The sequence below is a fragment of the Pholcus phalangioides genome, unplaced genomic scaffold, assembly GCF_987345545.1.
Source record: "Pholcus phalangioides strain wild (caught in Gottingen) unplaced genomic scaffold, Ppha-v1.0 ptg000017l_1, whole genome shotgun sequence".
NCBI classification, from domain to species: domain Eukaryota; kingdom Metazoa; phylum Arthropoda; class Arachnida; order Araneae; family Pholcidae; genus Pholcus; species Pholcus phalangioides.
The window spans coordinates 31,024,825-31,044,835 of NW_028301610.1; the positions used below are offsets into that span (position 1 = coordinate 31,024,825).

Sequence of the window (20,011 nt, forward strand, 5' to 3'; positions counted from 1 at the left end):
CAATTAATAAATGACATGTTTTAAAATTTATGAAAATTAGAAAATTCACATTTTTAGTAATTTTCATGAAAGTTTGAAATGTCAGCATTTACCGAAGTTTGTGTTGTTTACAAGCATTTTTCTGGCTTTTACCAATTCGACTTGATAAGACCTAGTTTTTACCACTCTTCAGGCTTTTGCCATGGCATATACAAGGGAAAATGAAGAGAAGCAGTTTTCCCAAGGCACAGGAAGTACTAGAGATCATACACTCTGATGTAGTGGGTAAATATCTAATTATCCCTAACCTAAAATTAGCCAAACACAGAAGATCATGGTAGACAATAAAGGTGCCATATTCGTAGCCAAAAATCATGTAACTTCAGACAGGAGTAAACACATCAAAATCAAGCACTTCTTGCTTCGAGACTTGATAAACAAACCGATGGTTCAATTTGAATATATGCCCTTAAAGGTGAACGTAGCAGACATATTCATCAAGAAAATTTTGAGAAAGGTGTTGCATGAACTTAATCATGGACTAACCAATAGACTGCAAGAAGATTGAAACATTTTTTCATTCCACATGTACAAGTGAGATACATTTTTTTATTCACACATGTATACGCATAAATTCATATAATAGTGTAATAAGCAAGAAGGCATATCAAATGTGATATTAGCACTGTTACGGTTTTTATTTTTTTCAACCATAAACCACGCCGCATATATTTTCCTTTTCCTCTGTTCTGTAACTGTTTTAAAATCTATGCTTTTTAAATGTAACCGCTAAAAGTAGAGGCGATAACCATGTGATCAAATTATGACTAAATCAATGTCTTAACTCAGATTCAAAAAGCGTCTGCAGCAAAATCAGTTTTTTCTTCAAAGTGACGGAAATGACAAGTGACGTCTAATCATTTAAAAACATGCAGGATAAGGAACACAAAAATTGGCTACAGCAATAAAACTGGCAACAATCTTCACTCAATGATGGTAAATAAGCCAACCTGAGATTTCAAGGAGCCCTATTCAGTACTGAGTCAGTCACAAATAATGTTACTTTGTCCCTTAAAACTTGACAATTCATTACAAATGTAAAACCATTTAATTGCAAATAAACATAAATATATTTATGTGTTAAAAACAACTTCATCAAAATTACTGAAACGAATAACCCCATACTGACATGTGAAAAAATTCTACACCCAAAGTTGATTGGATTGAAGTTGAAGCATCTTTGCTGGGAAATAGAGTATACATAATCTTGTATAAGAAATAACATTGAGAGAGAGAGAGAGAAAGATTATCAGATAAAGTTAATACAGACCGTTAAAGCTTGAATGATGATAATAGAGGATGAATTATTCTTGAACAACTCAGCAGCGCATAAAGAATATTATTCAATATTAAAGAAATTATTAGATATCACATGTAGGGACCATAAAAAATTATTATAACATGTTATGCAACTTTTTTTCTTAAATTTTAATTTTTTTATTTATATAACTTGGGGTATAACAAGGGTGATAATGAGAGCCTAGATTATATATGCACTAAAAAAGTGGCAAAATATGCTTTGCAAATATGCACTTAAAACTGTCAAAATATGCTCTAAAAATGCCAAAATATGCAATGAAAACCACGAAAAATGTGGGAAAACCCAAAATGTGCATAAAAAGCATATCTGGAAAATTAAAAAAAAAATTCCAGGATATGTATCAAAACTGAGAAAATATGCATTAAAAATCATGCAAGAAAGGAGACATGTTTTTAAAAATGAATATCTTCCATTTCTTAGTGCATATATTCATTTAAAAAATATATACCTACATATGTACATGTGGCGGTCGCCAATGCAGACTGGGCAGAGAGAAGATAGAGAGAGCTAGAAAACACATATGCTCTCTCTCCTAGTTGTCATGGTGTAAATATTTCTATATTTTAAGCGGAATAAATTTAATATGATGAAATAATCTGTTGTGTCAAAAAGGTGTGTACAATGTCTAAGACACACAAACATCAAACAACAGAATTGGTGACCAGTTGATGAAACACGCAACAGTTTTCGTCGGCAACGCCTATGCATATAATATGACATAGCTGCTTCCACAGGCCAGATGGGTAAGTCTCATTTCCCTTAAAAGGCCCCTTGAAGTTTCCAACCACCCACGAAATTTATTGCCTTGTTTTTCTCCCTTTTCTTTCTTTTTTTTCCCCATTATTATTCCGTTCGCCCCTCTCTATCATTTGTGCGTAGTATTCCTCTCTCCCCTTTTCCCCGACCATCAGTATGGCAGACGAAAAGCCGGAAGGAACCATCGCTACAGTTGCAATGAAAATTCCCCCTTTTTGGTCAAATAATCCACGATTATATTTTGCTCAAATTGAAGCAAATTTCCAAATTTCTCGAATTACGAATGAAAGAACAAAATTCAATTATGTTGTGGCAGCTTTGGATTCTCAAACACTGACACATATTTCAGATTTGGTTTTCCAACCTCCAACGGAGAATCTATTCACCGTTCTTAAGGATAGGTTAATTGGCGAATTCGATTTAACAGAAAATCAGAAAATAAAAACTCTTTTGCAGGATATTGCGTTGGGGGACTCCAAACCCTCATATCTTCTCAGAAGAATGAAGGAACTAGGGGGGAGGGGGGATAAAGTGACTGAAGAGGTGGATATTATCGTAGACGACGATCTATCTCTTGGCAGCGAAAACGCGACAATCAGAATAAGAAAGACGACGGAATTTGTTTTTATCATAGAAGATTTCAGGCAAAAGCACAAAAATGCACAAAACCGTGCACGTTTGAGGGAAACTAATTAAGCCTTCGGTCGACGCTGCGGACATCACAAGGCCTAACAATAGTAGCCGCCTTTTCATTTTCGATCGCGCATCCAATTTGAAATTTTTAATTGATAGTGGATCAGATATTTGCGTCATACCTCCATCTCCTTCCGAGAAACGAAAAGATCTTCCCTATCAATTAGTAGGAGCAAACAACACGAAAATTCAAACGTATGGTACGAAATTGTTGAATATAAATTTTGATCTCAGACGTTCATTCAAGTGGCTGTTCACCGTCGCAGATGTCAACAGACCCATCATCGGTGCCGATTTTCTTCGCCATTTTGGCTTAGTAGTTGATATCAAAAATCGGAAATTGATAGACCCATTGACTAATATTTCAAAACAGGGAAAAATTCTTTCTTGTTGAAACTATGATATTAAAACCATTTCTCAAGAGACCGAATTTCATGCTATTTTGGAAGAATTTCCCGAAATAACGAAACCAAATTATAGGCTCACTGATGTCAAACATGACACTTTGCATTTCATTCCCACAAATGGTCCTCCCGTTTTTGCGAAAGCTAGACGGATGCATCCACAACAGCTCCAAGCTGCTAAGGAAGAATTTAATTACATGCTTGAACAGGGCATCTGTCATCCTTCAAAAAGCAATTGGGCTAGTCCCTTACATATGGTCCCCAAAGGTACTACCGATTGGCGACCAACAGGGGATTACAGAGCTCTCTCTACCGAATTACTCAGATGGATAGGTACCCAATTCCTCATATTGAAGATTTTTCCCAGAATCTTTATGGTAAAAACATTTTCTCAAAACTGGATATAATTAGAGCCTATCATCATATACCAGTTAATCCAGATGATGTAAAGAAAACTGCCATAATAACACCTTTCGGTCTTTTTGAATTCCCATACCTTCCCTTTGGTCTGTGTGGAGCAGCACAGTCTTTTCAGCGCTTTATACATGAAGTGCTCAGAGGGCTGGACTTCTGCTTCGCCTATATAGACGACTTGTTGATTGCCAGTGCAAACATAGAGGAGCACAAAGAACACCTACGTCTTGTGTTCGACAGGCTTCAAAAATATGGACTTGCTGTCAATGTGGCCAAATGCAAATTCGGCCAGTCAGAAATTCCATTCCTGGGATACGAAGTATCATCTGAGGGTATCAAGCCACTAAATGAAAAAGTGTCTGAAATCCTCAACTACAAGCAACCGCAAACGGTCAAAGAGTTGTGGCAGTTCCTGGGAATCGTCAATCTTTATCGACGTTTCGTGCCTAAAGCAGCCCATATTCAAGCACCGCTACACAAACTGTTGAAGGGAGCCGGAAATAAGAAAGATAAAGTGCCAATAACTTGGTCCACATCACTAGCTGCAGCTTTCCAACAATGCAAGCAAACTCTCGCCGATGTGCGTCTACTTGCACATTCGAATCCTGATGCAACACTAGCACTCATGGTCGATGCGTCCGACTTCGCCATCGGGGCAGCTTTGCATCAAACTACTTCTAAGGGTTTGCAACCATTAGCCTTCTTCTCAAAGAAACTTTCACCAGCGCAGCGTAATTATTCAGCCTACGATCGAGAACTATTGGCAATATATGAATCCATCAAGCACTTTCGGCACATGCTAGAGACACGTCCATTCACCATATATACAGATCATAAGCCATTGGAATTCGTTTTCTCCAAGAAACAAGACTCGAGATCACCTCGACAACAAAGGCAGCTAGACTACATTGGACAATTCAGCACAGATATCAGACACATCAAGGGCAGTGCAAACATACCAGCTGACTGCATGTCAAGAATATCTGCAATCCAGTGTCCATCCACCATCAATTACAACCAGATGGCTGCAGATCAACTAGAGGACGATGATTTAACTCAAACACTATCATCATCATCCACATCCTTACAGCTAAAGAAACTGTCTCTGCCTAACACCACAGCTACTCTCTTCTGTGACACTTCTACAGGGACGATTCAACCTTTCGTTCCTCATCCACATCGTCGGGCAGTGTTCGATGCGGTCCATGGTCTCGCACATCCAGGCATCAAACAAACAGTTCAATTAATTAAGCAATGATTTGTTTGGCCTGGCCTTCAGCGCAACTGTCGCCTATGGGCACAAACCTGTGTCCAGTGCCAAAAATCTAAAGTTCATCGACATGTATCCAGTCCATTGGCAGGCTTTGAATTGCCAGATGAACGCTTCCAACACATTCACGTAGACATAGTAGGACCTTTGCCACCTTCAAATGGTTTCCCATACCTACTGACGATCATTGATCGATTCACAAGATGGCCTGAGGTCATCCCCATAAAAGACATCCAAGCAGAAACAGTGGCCAGAGAACTGTTTGCGAACTGGATAGCTCATTTTGGTTGTCCGGCTCGGATCACTGCGGATCGTGGTCACAGTTCGAGTAGGCACTATTCAAAAGTTTGGCTCACCCGTTGGGCTTGCCAACATCTTAAAACCACGCCGTATCATCCTCAATCAAATGGCATGATTGAGTCGTTCCATAGGCCATTGAAAGCAGCAATGAAGTGCCTAGATTCACGAAATTGGATGAACATTCTTCCAACGGTACTTCTAGGACTGCACACTTCAATCAAGCTGGACTTACAATCTTCACCAACAGAGCTTACCTACGGAACGGCTCTAAAACTGCAGGGAGAATTTTTCAGCGTCACAAATGCACCATCTATTGCCAGTGAGGATTTCATCTCTCAACTGAGGTCAACAATGGCTGCACTGCGTCCTCAACCTCCCGTGCATCATGGTCATAAATCTATTTTCGTGCCACAACAGTTGGACAAGTGCACACATGTGTTCGTACAACAACCAAAGACCAACTCTCTCAGCCAGCCATATAAAGGACCATATTCTGTGCTGGAGAAATCAGAAAAAGTTTTCAAAGTTCTGGTCAACAACGTAAAAAAAGCCATATCCATCGACCGAATCAAACCAGCATATTTGTCGCAGGACATTGGCGATGCACCTCCCACGATAGTACCAACAACTACTAGGTCTGGTCGAAAATCGAAACCACCTGTAAGGTTCGCACAGTGATGAAGCACTGTACTGGGAGGGGAGTGATGTGGCGGTCGCCAATAACGTGTGCCGGTCGCCAATGCAGACTGGGCAGAGAGAAGATAGAGAGAGCTAGAAAACACACACGCAGTTATGCGCTCTCTCCTAGTTGTCATGGTGTAAATATTTCTATATTTTAAGCGGAATAAATTTAATATGATGAAATAATCTGTTGTGTCAAAAAGGTATGTACAATGTCTAAGACACACAAACATCAAACAACAGAATACAGTATATACTGCATATGCAAACAACTCTACATATTTTTTTATTTACACATTTTTAATTTCTTCTTTGCTGTAGCTGCTCAGTAACGAAATACCAGTGACAAAACAATTTTAACAATTTTTCTGAAAAAATTTAACACTTTTTGGCATATCTCTAGGAATAGCCTTAGACGGGAATTACACTATAAAAATTTGATAAAAGTACTTTTGTGAAACTTGAAAATGCAACCAATAAACGTATCGGTTACAAGTTTTGTAAAATGGTTGATATTTGTTCATTTGATCATTTTTGTCGCACCACAGTCATTTTCTGCTCACGAGGGCCAATTAGAAAGGGACCTACAATTTATTTTCAATTCCGAATGGCAGGCTTGTTTTTTATACTCATCGAGGGGTTGGTGCACTAACCCCTCGATGGGAGACTCCATGCGGTATCAATTGTTGATATTTGGAAAATACAGTATTATATGCATACATCTCTATAAATTCACTAAATCCCACCTGTGGAAAAAATGAAAATATTCTGAGCAATATTTGTATGAAAAATTATTTTTAAAAAAGTGATCGAGCTTAAATAAACCTTCAAAAATATGCACTTATTCTGAAAATACTTTGATTTTATGCATTTGCATATAATCCAGGCTCTAGTGATATTAAAAACATTTTTTTGTAAAATTTCATCTAAGACTCGTGGTTTAGGAAACAGCTACTGGACATAGATTGAAACTCCTCTGAGAGGTCAGTTGGCGTTCTGCAAAAAAGTGGCTGTATGCGGAGGTGACTGCTGAATACAGGTTCTATTACAGAAAAACACTTTTCAGGGGGGTGTGTCAAAATGACGGTTTTCAATGTCACAAAAAATCTTACATCTAATATATTTATCTGTCCAAAAAACAGATACATATACAGTAAAACCTCATTAAGTCATCACCCTGATAAGTCGTCATTTTCCTTCAGACCCTTCCAGCTCTCATTGACCACAATGTTATTAAACCCTCGTTTACTCGTCACTAATTTCGGTTAAGTTGTCACTATGAAAAAGTTTGAGAACGAGGAACAGACTATTTTTATGGCTCCCATTAAAAAAGGAGCTTGTTAAAAGCATTGCCATATGCTTAAAAGTCACCATAAAATCCTATATACCCAAACGGAACAATTTAAGTAATGAAAGTTACGCTGGGGAAGTTCATTTGCAGAATAAGGTTTTTGGAACATTGGGGATTGTTCAAGCTAGATCTCATTTCTGCCTGGGCTCCATTGAAGAAACTGGACAAACCGTAAGACACCCAATCTCTGTCGCAAGAAGCAACGTAAGCACTTCCCCCCCCCCCCGGGGCATCTCTGGCAAAACTAAAATTTATTGATATGTCAAAGATTACATATAGTGCAAGGAAATCAAAAATTATGTAAAGAAGAATCAAATTAACCAAGTTAAAGTCAAAGTGCAACGTGGGCACGGATAATAAATAATCATAGAAAGCATGGACTCTACTAATTTAGGGCTTGAAATTTAAACTAAATATCTTTGTGGAAAAAAATTAGACATTCTTTCCCAAGTTGAGGTATTCTGTTTACTTTTCCCTGCCCAGGGCCCCTCCACCAAGTCAAAAGTGTTCGAGATTACTTTGTAGTTGTATCATGAACTACTGATGAAGAATTAAAACACTAAAATTAAATTTGATGTATATGTAAAATTAATGTGCAATAGAGAGTTCTGTTATTAAGAAAAGCTACTTATTCAAACAGTTGCTCTGTTAGTCTATAAATTAAAAATTACTAGTTTAAATCAAAGTGTACAGTACATTTCACCACAATAATTTAAGTAATAAGAGATAAAAAAGATAAACAATTGCTATTTTTTTTTGCAATCTATAAATTTTATTAATATTGTTATTTTGATTCATACTTTAATAAATGTCATATTACTTTAAATTTATATGATTTTCATAACATTGCACATTAAAACTGATAGAACTCTGTTTAAGACGTCACTCAGCTTAAGCAGCCATAATTTTTCGATAACTTGAGGTGACGATTTATCGAGGTTTTACTGTACAATGAAACCTCACGACAACGATAAATCCCTCTACAATGGTATTTTTCAAATCTTAATTGGAATAACCTATAGTCAGTTAATGTTAAACTTCTCTCGATACAATGATATCCTTTACTATGATAAACCCCTCTATAACGATATTTTTAGGAGGATTTTGAAACCGCTTCACAAGGTTTATTAATTTTATTTATTCTTTGCTCGAAATTTCCTTAAGTATAATTTTAATTCATCTCGCATGTCTCAGTTCTTCCAAGGATGTCTAATAATATTGGTATAAAACATCACCTAATCACCAAAAGTGTATTGCAATAAACCCCTTTACGGAGCAATACATCTAACTGAATTTCTTTTATCAGTTAATCAATTAAAATATTTTGTGGCATATAAACATTTAAAAGCACATTTTTTTGGTTATACTAAGAACATTGATTTAGAAAAGCTGCCAACAGCACAGCATAAATTTTATGGCACTTTATAATAACACTGCCTCTTAGTATAACAATAATTCCTCTACAACGATATTTTTTCTTGGTCCAGTATCATTATATATATATATTGAGGTTTCATGCAGAACTTGAAATACCAAATCAACCGATCAATTCCTTAATCTGTATTATCCGGGATCTGTGTTTTCTTTATAGCAAGTACCGTACATGTTTTTTCCTCATATTTCATTTATTCCCTCACTGTTGTTCTACTGAATCTCTGCATGCTAAAAAGTAAAGAAAGTATCTGCAAAGCCAAAACTTCCACATCCTTTACCTATTCAGTACAGATCACAGGTTATTTGTCTGGTTTGCCCTGTCACCCCAGAAGCAAATTTTTAAACTATCTTATCAGCTAGCAGCAACCATATAGCATTAGTCTTTGTCATCCTATTTACAAATTTTTCCAACCTGATAGTGTCACACCCGAATAGAAAATTCAATTGATCCGAAAAGGTGTTTATGTATAAAGATTATAAGGTTATACATAGAGAACTACCAGCTCTGAATGCATTGGGAATAAAAAACACAAGAAAATTTGTTTTAAACGCTATCTATGTATGAGGAAGTGGCTGCAGACAGGTTGGGCTCTGACCAGCGCCGTCTTAAGAGCATCATGGGCCCTCAGGCCAAGTGATTTTTCCGAGTCCCTCCCTGGCCAATTTTCAAAAAATTCAACTACTTCTTGTTTTTTTAGGGCCCCTCTTTTCTTGAGGCCCAGCTGGGCCCATACATTAAGACGGCACTGCAGCTGACTGTATACAGAGATGGCAGTGGAATGGGGTGATTTTTGTATTATGTATATGGAGCTTATTGTCTATTGCAAGAAAAACTACCCACAAAGGGAAGTTGGCTGAGGAATAGAGGTGGCTGCCTATGGAAGTTTCACTGTAGATGAAATAAATGAAGGGTGGACTTACTTCAACTTATTAGTTCGCAAAATATGCAAAGCACTAGGATAATTTGAAACTTTGTTCCATAGATATTGCAAGTAGGCTTCATCACTACGGAGAACTTCATTAGTAATATAATTGATTCCCTGGAATGAAAATTTTTAAGTAAAAGCATCATGATAATATAAACATAAATAAAACTATTCAAAAAATTTATAAGATTTTTAGTTATTTTTAATAAGAATTTGATTATCTTCTGTGGAGAAAGTCCTCCCCTATTTTTCCCCCATGACTATTTTAAATATTCAAATAAATTTTCTTATTTTTTTCAACTTGGCCACATCAGGCATTTACACAGCTCTGACAGACATTTGAAGTATCCTTTAAAGTTTGGGCCTGTGATGGGCGGGGCTTGAGAAAGCGCGCCCTCTAATTCGTGACGCAAATTGCATCATCTAAACTTTTATCCAATCGTATCACGAGGAGCTAACCAAAACTAAAACATGAAACCAAAAGAAAAACATGTTCTCTCAATACGGGGTCGATTTTAAAAAAATGAAGGGCTTTCAGCAAAAGTTTTAATGACAACAATAACTTTCAATATAAGATTTCCGGATTAAACACATAAATATTCAGCAAAATCAAAAAACATCATTGTGTGGGGAAAAAAATAAGCTTTCCAACGATACCCGACATCATATATAAATATTCTTGTTTCGCGACATGCCGAAAAACTTGAATTTAGACAAAGAAAAATCTTTAAAAAATTCAAATTCAACACTTTCTCGATGACAGAGAATAATTTCAATCATATAACATTATTTCAAAGTTGCTCTCCCTCACAATATTTTACAACACAAGCCTTTTTTTTTTTTTTTATTTAAGCATCAGAAACAGTAGAGAGAAAAGGGGAAAAAAATTTTAAAATTGAAAGACTCACACGGTCTCAAAATTATTTAACTCTTGATTAACAAAAATGTTTATTTCCCTTATTTATTTATTTATTTATTTTTTTAAAACATCGACTCAGAATATGCTGAAGGTGAAAAATCGGCTTTTCAAGAATTAAAAAAAAAATTCAACGGGTTACGAACAGCGAGAGAGAAAGAAAAGGAATCTTCCTTTTACACGTACCGGAAGCATTCGTGCGGGAACAAGAAAACTGACTCATCAATATGGTGATGATATCTTCGATTATCTGTGAATCATTAGGTGTGTCTCTCTCACAAAAGAAAGAATATATTATTCAAAAGAACACGCATTCTCTCATTCAATTTAACTCGGAATTTCCCAAAATTTTACAGGAAGAATCAGAAAAATTCAAAGAATTTGTTGTTGAGCTCAAAAGATTGAGATGTCAAAGCAAAGCATTTAATATTTAAATTTTCCCGACAAACACATACAGTGTGATGTATAAAGAGTGTGTGTCCACTCTACACAAACAATCGGTTGTTCAGATCTTGGGCATTTTATGATATTGGGCGGAATGATAACACAAGAGGGAAGGAACTAGACAACCACAAAATTCAGCTCAGCCTTCCACATTAAAATAAAGACAGAAGCTCAATAATTATTCACAAGACAAACAACACAATCATATCTACATTTGACGATTTCACTTATTAGACATGACTATTCTGGGTTAAAATTATGGCAGGCTTATTTGTCAAAGGGGGGAAAAGTGTCCCATGACTTTTCCCACCTAGACACCTGTTTGCTATTCCTTACAAAATCAAAATGAAAGTTTGATTTTTTGGAAGAGGCCAAAGAAGACTGCTTTGTCATCACAGGCATCCCTCTCCTGCTTTCTTTGTAGAAACTTATCTATGAAAAATATCATGAAGAAACTTGATAAATTCCTAAACGTTCTGTTCATTAATTTTTTTTTAATTCAGCAATTAAAACGTTTTCAGTAAAAGGGCCAACCTGGAGATTCAGCTCGCAGATGTGTGGACAGCAAAGCAAACCTTTACAACCAACTACAAGGTTGCTTCACCATATTTCAAATTCAGTCGATATTCATTCTTTGGAAATGCTGTCTTTGTGTGACATCATTTTGTGCTCGATAAGATAATTCAGACAAATCTTAAATCAAAAGCAAAATACTTCTGAAAACAACAGACTTCAGTAGTTTTTCGTGACTCAAGTAATTCTGTATTTATGGTAGAAATCTACAGAAACTACAGACATTCCATAGTAGTTGGCAAACATGAATTATTCATTCTTAACAACTGAAAAAGTGAGATTTTAGGTTTCTCACAGTCAAAAATTTATAGAGATCATTTCGTGTAATTCATAAAATTGAAAACACATTACTGCTTGTGTCAATATAATAACCTTTAAAGTACTGAAATTAATAAACCTGGTCATGTGCACAGATAAAAATTTGGTTATTACTACAGGAAAACTTTTATAAAAAAATGCTCAAGGGAATGGATATTTTTTGTCACATAAAGGATTTATTGTTATAAATGGAATACATTAGCACAATAAGAAGTGTGTCTGGACTGGAGAGTATTGCCATTATATAGGCATTTATTGTTATAGACAGCATTGTTGTACAGGAATTTCATAGTATTTCTACATAGTAATTTATATTATTGTTATATAAAAAACATTTTTCTCACCTTTAAATACTAAGCACGTAGTTTTTCTTCTTTTTTTTTTTTTTTTGCAAAAATGAAAGTCAAGCACTGAATCAATCTTAATATACCATGAATTTAAAAGCCACAAAAAATATAATCATTTGACTACTAATTGCAACTACTGATGCCAGTCATAAAAGTGTACATTTCTCATCAGCACAATCATGTGTTAATTTCTTTGTGTTCTCACATCAATAAAATTTTGGCTTAAATGTAACAAAATACAGTGACATCTAGAATAAAAGAGTTTTTTTTTCTGCTTCAGATAAAGAAAATTTTTGTTGATATGGATGCATGTAGGATGCATCAAAAATAAATTTTTTTTGCATGTATGGATGCAAAGAGGAGGGGAGGGGGCTATGTTTTCACAGCACACGTTCTTTCAGTGCAAGACTTTTAGCATCAAACTTAACAGTCTGAACATTCTAGAAGCTTATCTTTTCTATCTGCATGTAGCAGACACAGAAATGAGTGGACCAAATTACAAATGGATAGGGACATCTATGAACTGAGTTATGTCAGTACTTGTTATAACCAACATGAGCTTTAGAGAGTCTGCTAAAGCTGGTGTTGCTTTTACACTATGTTTTGTACATAATGTAAAATTAAAAGATCTTCAGATTTCATCTTCATCCTGAATTCTCATTTATCAAGTTTTTGAAGCTTTTTCTTTTTAGCCTGCAGCCAGTTTATCTTTTTTAAGTGCTCTTTGGTGTTTCAAAAACTTATCTTGAAATTTTTGGTAATACCTGGAACAAATCAAACTATTTTCTATAGAAACCAATAGAAAATTGTGTTTTGCCTAATAATCGTTATTCTGGAATGAATAATCTTTGTTAGCCGAGGTATCACTGTACAATAGAACATAAACTGAAAACACCAACCTTGTTATACTATTGGTGTCAGGGAATATAGTATACTCATCCCCCCCCCCCTTTCATGATCTATAAAGAGTAGCACTCAAAAGTCTTTTGACAAATGTAATAAAGTTTGTAGTGTCGACTCATTTGCATGCACTGCCCTGACTTTCATATATATAAAGCAGAAGGACGATATTTATCGACATCTCTAGTTGAAATTTGTTTATTTTTATGGAATCTTAGGCATTTAAGTGAATCTGCCTCATTTCTAATCCCAAATTACCTACTGTTTGCTTGGCCCGATTTTGACTTATGAATGATTCATTCAACTTACAGACCTGTTCAAACCTGGAAATAATCCTGTTTGTAAATCAGAGAGTGCCTGTTTTTATGTAAAATTAAAATAACCTTATGAAAAGTTATTTAGGTTTTAACTGAAACCCAATGTTACTTCAAACATGTCTTTGAATTTTTTTGTGTCCCTATATTCACATTATTATAGGTAAGCAAAGATTTTTCAAGTGTCAGCTAACTTTTGAAGCAAAACTAGTGTATAAAAGAATTATCTGATAAACAAGTTTAATCAAAACACTTTTTTTTATCCTTCAAAACCAATGAGCAAAATATATATGATTCGATACTCACCCAAATTGCAATATTTGTTTGTATGCAATGGCGTTCAGGCATCTGAAAAATTTAAATACATGGCACAGATATGACAAACTGCATTAAAAACATTGCTGTCAGAAATATGTAAATTGAGTCATAAAAAAATAAGGTGAACAAATGAGAAAAAAAAGGAAACACTTTTTCCCCCATTCAATAACCTTAATTAATTCAATTAAAAGATGCATAATTATTATTTAAGTTGTACTAGTACAGTAGATGCAGCTTATTGGAAGTCACAGATAATGTAAATTTAGTGTAATGTAAAAAATATTCTTAATTTCCTTTATTTGTTTTTTTCGTTGGTGAATTTTTCTGATTATTACTACTGTTGCAAATTACGGAATGGACCAATATCATAAGATAGGAAAGAAATGTTCATTATCATCAGGATTTTGGGTGTGTATTATCAATTTTTTTTCACATTTTGAAGCAGACTTATTTTTTCCATATAAATTATTATCAACCTGTAAGACTATGCAGGAGGTCAGAAGGTGTACCCCTCTTGTTTACAAACATTTCTGTCTTTACCAGAATGTCTTAGTCCGGCCGTAGTAGTTGAGTAGTTGATATAATCCATGTATCAGTTCAAGTGCTTTTGTAATGGCCTTTCTTTTGTGAAGGCAAATGTAAGGCGAAAAAAATACCCCTGCCTTCAGTTCTTGGATAATCATTTGGCAGAAAAACTTTCTCAAGGAATCTATGGAACGTACCATACATTTATAATAATTCATAATACACATGAAACAGTTCCAATCTAACTGCTCACAGTAGCTGAATAATAATTAAAAAAAAACATAGTTTTAGCTTAAAGGAAAAATATACCATTTCAGAACAATATGAAAATTAAAAAAAAACCAGCATAATCGAACGTTTTGCACAACCAGTTATGTAGTAAAGAGATACTTAATTGACCCATTTTCATACATCCTGTTTGACCAAAAAGAATGTATGGTCACCATATTCACTTCCAGATATATTTTGGATATAATTAGTAATCTTTTATCATTATCAGAAACCCAGAGTCCCAATGTGATCACATTAAACAGCATTACTGCATTTTGTATTGTGTCAGAATAATAAGTCTGATTTTAACCTGGCTCTAATTTACAAATGATTCGTAATTGCAATTCATCTGGCAAATGATACCCAGAAATCATTCTAACAAATTGGATATACTCAATTTATTTTTTCACAAGCACAGCAAAAAATTCACTATTTCTCAATCATGCAATTTTATGCTGCTTGTTCATGACACAATCTGATTGCGGCATCATTCATCTTGCAATTACTACAAATATAGTTTTGCTTAACATTATTTTTTTAAAACATACAATTTTTTGTAATTGTATACTCAAATTCTGTACCCAAAATTTTTTAAATGAGCTATTTTTTTTCCAATATAATTTATGCAATCTATATTGCAATTTTTTTGCATCTTTAACATTTTACCGTGATATTTTTGGTGTCTGAAACCATATAAAAAAAATCTACACTTAGAAAGTCCAAGAACACAGAATATTTATTTTAGTAATTTTCCGTCTAAGCTAATGTATGCAGCTGCACATGGCAAAAAATACTTGATACAGATAGAACTTCCACAGTGCAGTGGAGACTCACAATATTGCTGATAGTGGCTGGCATTTGGTTATATTGTCATACTGCACAAGCAACAGTAAGTCTGCTCAGGTGAAAAACAAAATCATTCATAAAGTGAGCTACTTTAGCAAGTAAAAGAGATAGAAGCTTCAACTGCATTTCTTAATAGATTGTACAAAGGTGACAAATCCAAAATATTCAAATACAAAAATTATTTTTCTGGAGCAATATGTGAAATGGTAAGCATTTAAATGCAATTACAATAAATCTAACTGATGGATGATACAAACCATTAAATAATGAACAGATGATGATGCAAATGAAGAAGCTATCCTACGAATTTCATCATTTTCATCTTGAAGGAGATTAATAATTCCTTCCCAAAAACTAAAAAAAACAAAAATTATGTGTGAAATATTTCATGCAAGAAATACACTTTAAAAAATATTTTTTTAGGTGAGATGGAGAGAAAAAACAATTGAAGAAACGAATTACAAAGCAAATTTTTTTTTTCATTGTGTCATATACACTCTGATATCATAGCAGCCATTTAAACATTTATGATATTGGCCTTTGAAATCGAAACAACCAACAGTTGAATTGAAGCTTGTTAATAATACTTTTAAATATAATTTGATATTTAAAAAAAACCAAGCTTTCATATCTGATTGAAAAAAATAGTCTCAAATCATAAATGAATATGGGATATTTATGATATACCATAAGGATTCATAGGCGTACACAGAATTTTCTTGGGGGTTTAAATTTTTTTTCTTCTCAGAGGGGGTTAAGTTTTTTCCTGCAAAATAACATTATAATCTCGGCTTGATAGGGGGTTAGAACCCCCCAAAACCCCCCTTTGCATATGCCAATTTAAGGATTCACCTTTTTTGAAAAAAATTGGGTCCTAAAAATAAGAGGGGTTTCTTATACATTGATAGTACAGTCGAATCCCGTTTCAATGAATACCGTTATAGCAAAAATCTCGTTTTAACGAACACTTTTCTATAATCCCTCAAATAAGTTTACATAGGAACAATGCTAGGTAACCTGGAATTCCTTTATAACGAAATTTCGTTTTACCGAAGTGATTCCTCTGGTGTCTTGGCACATTTGTTATAACGTAATTCAACTGCATTAGATATATTTTTTCAACTTTTTCGAAATTTTAAGCCCAAAAAAATCAGGGGGAGGGGTTCTTATATGCGTTAAGATATGGTATGTGATACAGGCACTGACCATAACATATATATAATGTATTTTTCAATACGATTCTTATGTCTATTTCACTATATCCTGAATGGAAGCTCCACTTTTCCATTGAAGGTTGAAAAAAGACAGAAAAGAAACATGCCCCAGCTATTGCTGTAACCACATTGTTGGAGCTTCTATAGCACATCAATGTCAAAATGATGATATTCAATGGGACCAAATTGATCATATACAAATAACGTCACTAACTACAGGTGGCAACAACTCTGGCATAAAAAAAATATTAAAAACTGAACAACTCTAATCCAAGGCTGATAACGATCTCCAATATCTGTACGAAGGTTTTCAACAGCTGGCTGATGCAAAGATGAATTATGGAAGGAAAGAAAATTAAAATGCTCTTGTGGGGAACCAAACCCATGCCCTCTCACTTACCAGATGAGCGAGCTAGACCATTATGCTACCAGAGCAACAGGCCTCAATTTTTCCTTAGCTCATGTGCACTGAACATAAGCGCACATGGATGGTCAGACCTAACTCAGGCCAAAGCTCAAAATTCCTGACACTGCCACTAGATGGAAAGAAAGAATGGCAGTAATCCAAGGATGATGTCACTCTCCGCTATCCATACGAAAGTTTTAACAGCTGGCTGATGTGAAGATCCCAGCAAGGGCAGTTAAATTTGCTTAGTAATGAGGCTTTGAGAGAGCCTACAGATAATCACCCCACTGATCAGGTAAATGTCCTAAATTGGTACAACTTTTTCGATACCTTCCATGATGGAACCACACTTTCTACAGGGTCACTCACCACTTGATTGCAGGTGAAGCACTGACCTTTCAGGGCCTTCCTTAACAAACAAAACATGCTGTGACCGCAGGGGGGAGTGATCTAACATTTCCACAGTGGAAAGCATGTAGTGTTTTTTGTTGCTTTGTGCAGCCTTGCTTTATCCTAAAGCAAAATCACAACTCGTGACAATTTGCCTCGCTGCTTGCTTTTTAATGGCTCTTTGAAGGTTCTGTAACGTATCGTAATATCATTGAGTGTGGCCCCAACAGTCATCCACTTCAACATCAATGGTATCTGGACATCACAGAACAGGATCAACGTGACCTTTCAGCCACAGCAGATGACTGGGCCTTCTTTGACCTGTAAAGACGGATGTCTCCATTGATGACTAATACTTTTTGTTGCCAGTTGGAAATGGTGGCACCATGTTTCAACCATAGCTACAATGTGCTCATAAAATACTCCCCTCCTTATGGTATTGGATCAAATGATCCGGACAAATTCCCATAAGACATTCTTTCTGTTCGTTACAAAGGTGTCGGGGTACCCATTGAGCACAAACTTTCCAATACCCAGTTCTCTGTGCATGATCGTGTGTATGGATCCCACATTAATGTTTACAGCAACTGACAGTGCACGCAGGGCCGGTCTTTGACCTTGTGGCGCCCGATGCAAAAATGATAATTAGCGCCCCCCCCCCCAGGCGTGGATCCAGAGTGATGTGTCGGAGGAGGCAATTTTTGCTAGTCATTAATGTACCGTAAAATACGGGACAGATTTATTCTACCATATTATCAGACTTGGTGTGGTGATCGTACAGATCGCCACCCCCTCTTGGTTGGATATTAAGGGACAAAGAAAACGGGGGAAAAAGCTTTCTTCCTAAAATGTGATTATTGCTATTTAAGTTGTAAACAAGAATATAAACCCAACTTGTTTGATTTAATTCAGAGATTTAAAAACATTAAAAAAAGCGAAACGTCACACATTTATGCAGGGTACTCATCACAAGGATATATCTTCTTCATATTTATTTTAATTGAATTTTATGGTAAAATATGTATGTATGTATATATATATATATATATATATATATAGTGCACGGATCACGTATAGGCTAAATAAAGGTGGTTAAATGAAAGTGATATTTCCGTACGATTTTTTTCATATTTATAAAACTCATAAACTTCATTTGAAGTTATCCCTTTCAGACCCAGTACTAAGAAAAAGAAGGGGCAGGCAAACACCAGCTAAAGCACTGGGCCTGCAACTTGGGCACCCCCCCCCTCTCCTGTCTGAGGCTACTTTGGCTTTGCTCCGAGCCGGATGGGGGGGGGCGCTTGTAACTCCTCTTTTTTCTAAGCATAACCATTTCAAGAAGACTTCAAGAAAAAACTGTCCCCGAGAAAGCACTCTACCGCCCTGGGAAAGGGGCAGGGCCGTCTTAAGAACATCACGGGCCCCCGGGCCAAGTGGTTTTTCTGAGGCCCTACCTAGTAAATTCTAGACAATTTTAACTATATCTCATTTTCGTGAGGCCCCTCTACTCTTGCGGCTCCCAGGCGGGCCCATGTGTTAATACGGCATTGGGAAGGGGTTGTTTGCTCTCTGTTGATTTTTTTTAACTCCATGGAGTCCTATTAACCTACCCTATTCTTCTTATAGCCCATGGATTATACGTAAAAAAAAAATTACGTTGAAATAAAAACAAAACGTCCGAAATGAGTTTCTTAGTGTGGATCAAACATGGGCGGAAATATGGGGGGTGGGTGGGTGGGGGTGTCATTGCCCCCAACCATCGAAGGTGGAGTCGTCTGATCTAATGTATATGTGTATGTATGAATTGACATCATCATCATGCCCGTGCCCCCCCCCCCCCAGACGTTCAAGTCTATCACCGCCTATGGGATCAAATGGGATCAAAGCTACATGAAGAGTTCAACTTTGAAGCGGCTTTAGTGTGGAAACCACTGCACATGTTATCTACAACTTTTTTTTCTGAGAGAGGTTTCATTAGCTATAATTACGTTAAAAATTTAATTGCAAAACATATATTTTTTAAATATTTCTAGATAGGGTAGATACCAATACAAAAATTGGCATTTTCTCTACAAAACTGTGTTAAATAACCCTCCCCCCCACCTTGAGAGAGATTTTATATTGATAAATGAAATTTTCTCATGTGGGTCATACGGGTTATATACCACTGCAGACTATAGGCCTACATGGTGCCTTTTTTCCCTCACACTAGCGAAGTTTGCATCTGTGGATTATAAGCAGCAAAATTCGATAGGTTTTGTTTAATTCTTATTCAAGATTAACGTCGAGGACTGAGGAAAACAGAAAGAAATGACACCTTCAAAATGACTCTTTAAGATGATTAAAATTCTTACAACTTAGAAAGATTTTGATTGATAGAAAGGCAGAAATCATTTTCCCACTTTTTTGCCCTTTCACCTCAGAATAAGTTTTCCTAATTCCACTTCGGATATGACGTTCCTCCTAAAGCAAGCAGAAATCATTTTCTGTAATTTCTTTCACACTTTTACATCGAATTTGACGCTCCTGCTAGAGGGGGCCATAAATATTTCCCCTAACTTTTTTTCGCCCTTTCTACCTCAGACTTGGTGCCCTTCCAATAGTGGCACAAATAATTTTTCCTAATTTTTTCGCCCTTTCA

At 35.7% G+C, this 20,011-nt stretch overlaps 1 protein-coding gene across 5 annotated transcripts in view; it reads right to left on the reverse strand.

Moving 5' to 3' along the window:
• The window catches only part of LOC149072895 (tRNA (32-2'-O)-methyltransferase regulator THADA), a 240,872-nt gene that overhangs the window by 38,457 nt on the left and 182,404 nt on the right, over positions 1 to 20,011 (reverse strand). For all 5 annotated transcript variants that reach the window (XM_089246909.1, XM_089246911.1, XM_089246910.1 and 2 more), the window contains exons 27-29: positions 15,618 to 15,714; positions 13,708 to 13,749; positions 9,585 to 9,703 (exon numbers count right to left, since the gene is read on the reverse strand). In XM_089246909.1, the coding sequence (XP_089103035.1) occupies positions 9,585 to 9,703; positions 13,708 to 13,749; positions 15,618 to 15,714 (258 nt within the window). The remainder of the gene's footprint in view (positions 1 to 9,584; positions 9,704 to 13,707; positions 13,750 to 15,617; positions 15,715 to 20,011) is intronic.